At 51.6% G+C, this 8,189-nt stretch overlaps 1 protein-coding gene and 1 long non-coding RNA gene across 4 annotated transcripts; one reads left to right on the top strand and one right to left on the bottom strand.

Annotated features, from left to right (window-relative positions):
* Positions 1 to 6: 6 nt before the first annotated feature.
* LOC108449801 lies at positions 7 to 6,853 on the top strand. Of its 3 annotated transcripts, none has more exons than XR_001866102.1 (3): positions 7 to 263; positions 601 to 860; positions 5,553 to 6,853. It is a non-coding gene; the product is annotated as an uncharacterized LOC108449801 (long non-coding RNA). The 3 variants fall into 3 exon arrangements; XR_001866103.1 differs by having other exon boundaries at positions 7 to 344; XR_001866101.1 differs by having other exon boundaries at positions 7 to 860.
* CUNH20orf24 (chromosome unknown C20orf24 homolog) lies at positions 3,291 to 7,308 on the bottom strand. Its single transcript, XM_008643475.2, has 3 exons — positions 6,764 to 7,308; positions 5,614 to 5,743; positions 3,291 to 5,006 (listed from the first exon to the last, which is right to left on the bottom strand). Exons 1-3 carry the CDS (start codon positions 6,940 to 6,942, stop codon positions 4,965 to 4,967), a joined length of 351 nt encoding a protein of 116 aa, XP_008641697.1. The 5' UTR covers positions 6,943 to 7,308; the 3' UTR covers positions 3,291 to 4,964.
* Between the last annotated feature and the right edge of the window lie 881 nt (positions 7,309 to 8,189).

Raw genomic sequence — 8,189 nt, 5'->3', positions numbered from 1 at the left:
CCTGCCTCCCGAAGGCTGAAAGAGTTTTCCAGGGGATGTGCATGGACATGATGTCGCCGCCACAGCCAGCCCGTAGCAGGGGGCTCACATGTCACCCCTTGTCGCGGGGCACGGGGGCACCCGGTGGGACCCTCAGCGAGCGGTGCTGTGAGAGAGCCGGGTGTCTGCTCTGCCACAGCCGTCCATCCTTGGCTGCTCGTGCGTGTGGCCCTCTGGGATGAGAACCGCAGATCGTGGTCCCCTCCGCAGCACAGCGGGTTTGGGTTGGTGTTTGCAGGTGCAGCTGGCCAGGCTCACCTGGCACTGGTGGCTCCCTGCTCCTGGCTCCAGCGGCACCGGCACAGGTGTCAGGAGGGGCTGAGGCTGCTGGGCAGCACAGGGAACCAGCACAGAGCCGGGGGGAGCCCAGATGGGGGCACAGGACCAGCCATGCCTGGGGCAGGCCTGAGCTGTGGTTACCAACAGCTCCCTTTTGGCAAAGAGTTGTGGTGGACATACATGCGGGAGTGGTATGCGGTGTGGGGGTGGGCTGGTTTACATGGATGTTTCTGAGATCAAACTGGCTGAAACATTTATTTTTTCCCACTACACTTCTTTCAGAGATTGACCTAAAAACCACCAGTAAAATAACTGGAAGATGGAAGATGTTGTTTCTTATCATGGTCCAAAAAAATGGTGAAAATTCCTTATCCCTGCAACAACACTGGGCTCTCTCTTGACTTGGCACATACACTTGGTTCTTTGGCTACCAGATCTGAAGAATCCATCTACTGCCCCTACGTATCCTGGACATCTGTTGTTTTGGGAGGCAGAGCATGCGGAGTGCTGGGCTGTTTGGCTCTGGGGAGGTCACCTGACAGGTATGTGTCCTACTTTCTCATCCTCCAATGAGCCAGCTAATCCCCTGCGTGAGCAGCTCCACTGGCTCGGTGTTCCTCAACGCAGGGACTTGTAAATCTTCCTTTGCTGTGGCACTGGCAAGGTTTTGGTTGTGCCTTCAGCAGCCCGAGGGCGTCATGGCCATTGCCAGCTATAGTAAATAAATAAATAGGAATAGGGATAGGAGTAGGAGTAGAATAGTTTGGCTTTTGCAAGCCAGTCTCAGCCTGCTCCACTTTCAGGCATCTCTCCAGTCTTCCTATCCCCAGCAGCTGGAGGGGTCTCTTCCCCATCACTGCATCTTCTCCAGGGCCAGGAGCTATGTCCACACTGCATCCTCTTCCACCCACTGCCTGGCAGAGGATCAACCCACCAACCCAGCCTCTGCCTCTGTGGTGTTTATGACAAACCCAAACCAATTGGCTGTGGCAGGAGCAGCCACCTCAGCCCCTGTGACCTGCCACCCCTTGGTCATGTCACGGCTGGCTCCAGCCTGACCAGCCCCTGCGGCTGTGGTGGGGCAGAAGGTCAGAGCCCTGGTCAGGGAGGGTTAATGTGACTCTGTCCCATTAGATCAGATCCCACGAGGCTCTAGAAGGAGCCACGCTGGGGGCAGTGGAGTTGCTCCTGAGAGCTGCGGGTCAGCAGGGGGCAGCAGGAAGCTCCTCGAGGCTGAGAGCCCTCAGCTCATCGCGTAGGGATTGTGCATTCCAGGGTACCCTTCTAAAATCTTGAGAATTCTTACAGTCAGGTAGTTCCAATTCTGTTTCGCAGCACGAATCTGTATTCAAATGTTGGCTGAGGTTTAATTGGTTTATCTAGTTTAATTGGTTTATAAAAGAAGTTTATTTGAATGTTACAAGCTTTGGGACAACTGTGGGCAGCTGAAAGCTTGGAAATCGAGCTGGGGAACTGCAGAGATGGTGACACCCCGTGAAGGGGACAGAGACTCCTTAGGGGGTGCTGCCACCCCAACAGGCACTGCTGGGTGCCAGTGGCAGGTCTGGCTGGGCTCTGACAGCTGGGATTGGCAGGACATGAGATGCCTGGGGGCACAGCCACCCTCCAACAGTCCTTGGCACCCACCCCAGTTTTCTCCCTTTAACACCCACAGTAACTTGCATTAGTTGTAGCACATCCTGTGCCTGGAGCCCAGGGACCACCAGAAACTCCTTTACCATTTCCACCCCACAAAACACTTGCTGCTCGCCTCTCAGCAAGGCTAGGCCAGGGGATACCTCTCTCCTTCCTGCCAGGGACTGGCTGCTCTTTGCTGAAAGCCAAGGTGATGTTCTGCAGGGAGCTCCACTGTGGGCAGTGCAGCCTCCTCTCTGCACCCCCGTGTGAGCTCCGTAAGGATACAGCTCCTGCTGGAACTGTATCCCGACAGCTGGGGCTCCCACAGCCCAGCTCTCCAGTGCAGAAAGGACCTTTTTCTCCCCGAGCTGAGGCTCTGGTAGCACTGACTCCCTCCAGCCATTGGCTCTTTCCCACCAAGGAGTGGAGAGAGCAGAGCAAGCTTGTTGCACCAGGGCAGAACTGTGAGGGCAGGGGTGCTGGCCAAGCCCTGCCCTCCCACAGCGTTCCCTGCTCCTGTCAGCCACTGCTCTCCTGTCCTCCCAGCACCAAACCATGCTCTCTGCTAGACCAAATCTCTGCAACCCTCCCCCCACTGTATTTACAGTTCTCATCGTTTGCAAGATGCTTGGCTCCCATCTCCTGGCTGCCACATTCCCTTGAGCTTCTTAAAATTAACTCCTTCCTTTGTGAGCAGACACCAAAGCCTTAGTTCTGTTGCTGACCAGCACAGGGGATACCAGCTCCTAGCCCCTGAGGCACCCCTTAAAACAAGAACCTGAAGAGATAAAAACCTGCAGCTGAGCAACAGCAATCAGTAAATTCTTTACAAGGAGCCTTGAAGAGATCGAGAGGCCAATGTCTGTTCATGGTCATGATCCTCCTCAACAGAGAATCCCCCTCAGCTCAGGTTCAGCTTCCAGCCACTAGAACTGCACCGAACTGTCCAAGGAAGTGAGCTGGTGGGAGCACAGGGAAGCAAGGAACAGAGCAAAGGGGCAGGGAAGCAGCTCTGCACTCTCTCTGCATGTGGTACAGCAGTGCTCCTAGTCCTGCTCCAGGCCACACCTGAGCACTCTAGAATGAGCAGTGGCACAGGGCAGGGACAGTCACTAAAGGAGCAGAACAGCTTGAACAGGCAACACTCAGCTTAGCCTGCTTAGCCGAAGCATGGATCCAAGCATTAGCTACCACTGCAACTGCTTCTGGCCTCTTCTCCAAGTGCAGCACAAGAGACCTGAGAATCCCAAAAACTTTACCAAAATATCCAACTCTGAAAGGAATCCCACACTCCTACCATTTTACAAAACATCAAAGACCAGAGGACACAGAAGTTGCACAGTGGATTATTCAGGCAACATTTATTGGAGCATTTCAAGTATACAATGGTTTTACTGATGGCTGTGAGCAGCTAAGATGCAGACAGATGCCAGCAGGAAAGGGTGACCTAGAACTAGCAGGCTGTGCAATTCTCATGGGAAGTTAATGATTTCAGCTGATAGGAGAGGAAAAGAAAGTAGCAGACTAAAAGTTTGAGCAAGTTTGGGGATAGGGAAGAGAAAATAAAGTTTTTATTTGAGATCATTTACTTAAATTGGCCACTCACAAGTAGCAGAAGCTGTCTGCTATTGCACTCGTCCCTTGGCATCCCAAGGACCTAAAATAACCAGGGCTGTTTCTTCCACCAAGAACAGACAGATTTTCCCTGGTAAAAACGGAGGCTCGCTCTGGCTCAGCACTTGGAGATTGAGATCCCTGGCTTTGCACTCCCAGTGAGAGCCAGGCTGTGGCACTTCCACCAGCGAGGAGGCAATGCAGGCTTGCAGCAAGAGCACACTAAACTATCAACCCCTCACTATAAGGCAGCAGTAGGTCAGGACTCTTTCTGGGTGCCTGAGCTGTTTAGAGAAGCAAGGGCCATATGGCAACAAGACTACAAGGTCCTCTGACAATAACAAGGACTGTGCGTGTTTCCCAAGAACTATTTCTGAAAGACACGTTCTTAAAAAATATCTTAAAGCAGAGACTCCCCACTGATGCACCAAAAGGGCATGGCTAAGGAGGGACTGAGCTATGAAGTGATCAAGCACCTCCCAGACCAGAGGTTGTGTACTCTGCCCAATTTGCAAATTGGTACTTCTGCATTTAAGATAATAGCTGCCTCGATTGTGTTTTAGTCTCCTGCATTTATGAACAAGGAGCAGTTGAATTCAAGAGCTTAAAACCAAACTGAAACGCTAACATTTAACAGGGTATATCCAGAATGACTCCTTCGAGACTACGAAGCTCTGAGGTATGTGATGGCAACTTCATAGTCAGGCTGGCAGAGTGCAGTGGAGCTTCTAAGCCTCCTGAATACATCTTGGTTCACCAAATGGAGCAATTCTTCCTAGCAAAATCACTTAAAAATTTATCTTCAGCAAAAAGCATTTAAAAATTCTGATCGACAACTGATTTGCAAGTAAAACAAAAAAATCTTAGAAATGGTAACAACACAGTCTGTTTAATCAAATCAGATCTGGTTACTACAAAAACATGCTAAGGATGGCCACCAGCTCATGTCCTGGGTGCTGCTGGGCCTTCTGCCCACGTATCTACAACTGCTTTTGAAACACTGTTTGTCTAAAGGACAACCATGGAAGACAAGTCAGGGTTTAATGACAGATTTCGAACAGAAGGGCATACATACATTAAATTAACAGAATTCAACCTTCAGCACACAGGAGTTTGATAGAGTTACTGGCTAGAGTCACAGGAAGTTCCAAATTTGAACAGTCTTGAACGACTTCCAAAAATTCCAATGGCTTTTTAATAGTTCCAATAATTCACAGGTGTATAAAACAGAGACAGGCTTCTCCAGCAGAAGAGTTGGGGCTCCTCCAGGCTACCCAGACCACTGGTACAGAGGAGAGCTGGTTTGACTTCCCCACTTTCCCACCAGTCCACTAAAGACTAGGATTTATTAGAACCTTCTCTATTTACTGACGACTGATTTGCTGCAGACTGTGTCAATCATAGTGGATGGCAGTATAGAAGATTATCCAAACAACCTGTGGGAAGGAAAGGAAGGGAGGGTTATTTGGATGCCTCTGGAGAGGGCTCAGACACAGCAAACGAGCCTCGGGCCTTGCTCTCACTAGGGGACTGGGGACTGAATTCCAGCTTTGAGGTGGTCCTGGAGAGATCTTAGGATCACCACGTGCCACAAATGGTGGCGTTCGACTTATCTGCTGCCTGGGGCGCCCAGCCTTTCCACATTAAAATCCCACCACAGCTCCTCCAGGGATTTAGAAGCACCAGCAAATCAAGTGCTGTGATCAGAGACTTCGGGGAGGGGAGTAAGGGAAAAACAAAGACACCCAAAACACCAGTCCAGGTGTAACTAGTTCGAGATGGGATGGAACTCCAGGATATCTGGGACAGAGGATGGGAGTGGTTGATGCATCCTTTCCTACAGAGAAACCCCAGGTGTCAGCACTGTATTTCACAGGCAGCAGCCATCAGATTTTGGGATTTTCTTTCCCAATCACTGCCACTTATTCAATGGTGTTAACACAATCTGTCTTCTCTCACCACTTCACCTGCTCTCCTTCCAGGTCTTCAGAAAGTGCACCAACACAATTCACAGATCAACTTAAAGAAAGCAAGAGGCATTACCAGAAACAGTGCAAAAGATGTCATGAATCCCTCCTTCGTCAGCTCCCACGTCCCACCATACTCCTCCTCATCTATCTGCTGGAAGCTGCTGAAGTAGAGGTACAGAACACCAGCATTGATCAGGCAGAATCTGCAGGGAAGAGGTTAGGAACCATCATTCAGTGGCACAGGCTGCAGGTACCCCACATACCATACAGTGAAATATCCTTCATCAGCAGACAGGAAGCAAAGAGAAATTCTTTTCCTGCAATGCTTCCCAGGCAGCTCAGTCACTTCCTTGAAAGAGCCCCTGCAGGCTATTGAGACCTTGGCTAGGCAGAGACATTTGCAAACAGAGACTCCCAGAGCAGATCCAGCACCTTCCCAGAGCCAGTGTCCAGAGAGCAGGGCTGTGTCCCCACCTCTGCTGTCCCTGTTCCAGGCACATGTCAGGGCCAAACAGATTTTCAGTTCATAACTCACTGCAGCCTTCAGACACCTCTGGGGAGGTGACCCAGCTCACATGTCTTGTGGGGATTCAATGCACACACCCCCTTCCAGGCACTGCCTTCCCCACTTCAGCCCTGACTGGCTGAAAGAGCCACGTCAGGAAGCCAGGAGTGCTGCCGGAGCTCTGCCGGTGCCACTCTGCCAGGGCCACTCTGCCTGCTTGGGACCTGCGGCCTCTCATGTTCTGAGCAAACCTTTTCTTTCACGGAGCAGCTGCCCCTCTTGTCTGCTGATAGAACCTCCTGTCTGAGCAGGGCTCCTGGCTCAAAGCCCAGGAGGTGCACACCTTCCCCCCATGGATCCTTCCTGGGTGATCACACCAGGAACCCCACTCCCAGCCCTTCCCACACACGCAGGACACATATACCAGGTAACTGAAACTCTAGTTCCCTTCTTCTGCCATTGCCCTTTTTAACAACAAAACAAATAATAATTTTAAAAAGTATTAATCAGGCTGAGGAGAAAGAAACTGATGGACATGTTATGATTTGGATGAATTTCATGGCAACCAACAGTCTGGAATGCAACGTTGGCTGTGAGACCCAGAGCACGCAGAGCCTGCCTTTAGCCAGCCCACTGTTCACAGCACAGCCTCAAACAGGCTCCCAGGCCAGGCCAAATGTGGGAAAGTACACGAGACAGAAAAGGAAATAAACCTTACACTGCTATTCCCACGAATCCCTTCAGTGGAACTACTCCCCAGATGATTCCCAAAATAACCGCAATGATCTGCCGGAACCAGTAGATCACATCTAAAAACTCGTCCTGAGGAGATAAAGCACAAGAAAAACGTTGGCATTTATTAAAGCACCACACAATTAACAGGTGAAAATTCAGCATACTTGGATCCCCACTCAGAGTATAAAATACTGCACTCAGAACAGATAAAGCAGCTTAGGGCATCATGCACCCTGGACTTCTCAGCTTCCACATTAAACACACAGCTTTGTCCTCCGACAGGCCAACTGCATTGGCAAACAAGTCTCTAGTCCCCTTATTTACTAAAGGTGCAATAATAATCCCCCAGAATAAAAGTTTGAAGAACTGTTTATGCTTTAAGACTGTTCCACCCACTCTGCCCCAGGCCCTCCTGCACCCAAGGGCGCTCAGGGCAACTCCAAAGCACAGCCATACCTCACTCACACCACGAGAACTGCTGTGCTTCCCGAGCAGCAGGGGTGTGCTCATTCCTTTTAGTCCAAGGCCCCACACTCCTGCAGCTGCTGCAGCCCAGCAGTGCTGGCTCACACTTTAGTAAGATTCACTTCAGCTGACGTCTCTTTCCTCAGCCTCCCCAGGACTGGGATTGTCTCAGCATTCCCCCAAACACCAAAGCCCTTGTGATCCCACCTAAGCCTGTGGGATGTGCCAGCTGTTCCGCTCCGTGTGGAAGATGTGGATCCACGTCAGATACAGACATTTCTGCTGGTCACTGAGCTTGTCAGGCAGCTCAGCCTTCAGTTCACATCCTACTGTGTCAAAACATTGGCACAGCTGTCCCTGCTCCCCTGCTGACTGAAATTCCAGCTCCATCTGCCAGAGGTGAGGGGGCAAGGCCATACGAGCCCCACCAGTTCGGGGAGCAACAGGTAAGGAAAAAGGGACACAGATTCCTGCCTGTCCCCCAAGGAAACAGAGCGTGCGCCTTCCCCACGCCAAAAGGCACAGCCAAAGCCAGGGAGCAGAGGCCCTGGAACACGCGCTGTGTGCCCAGGCCGGGCCAGGGAGCCGGCAGGAGCCGCGCTCCAGCGGGAGCTCCGGGCAGCTGGCGGCTGTGCTGCTGGGAGGCGGCAGCAGGGAGAAGCACTGAGCAGGAGCACTGCAGCACACGGGAAAACTTCGGCAACTGGATTCTATTTCCCCTTGAACTATACAAGGGCAATTTTTATTTGATCCAAAAAGAGTTTTAAACCACAAGCCAAAAGTAACTGAGGTGTTTTAACCCTGTGTTTGCCTTGGCTCCACGCCTGAAGAGCTGGGCGTGCTGCGGCACCCGGGGCACCGGCCGGGCCACGTGCGGGCATGGGGGACGCGGAAACACGGCCCCGGTTCTCGGTGGGGCGGCGGAATGCTCGGAACAGGAGCAT

This window comes from Corvus brachyrhynchos, unplaced genomic scaffold, assembly GCF_000691975.1.
Source record: "Corvus brachyrhynchos isolate BGI_N302 unplaced genomic scaffold, ASM69197v1 scaffold661, whole genome shotgun sequence".
Taxonomy (NCBI): Eukaryota; Metazoa; Chordata; class Aves; order Passeriformes; family Corvidae; genus Corvus; species Corvus brachyrhynchos.
The sequence above is the reverse complement of the archived record's forward strand: the minus strand, read 5'-3'. Positions and strand labels throughout refer to the sequence as shown.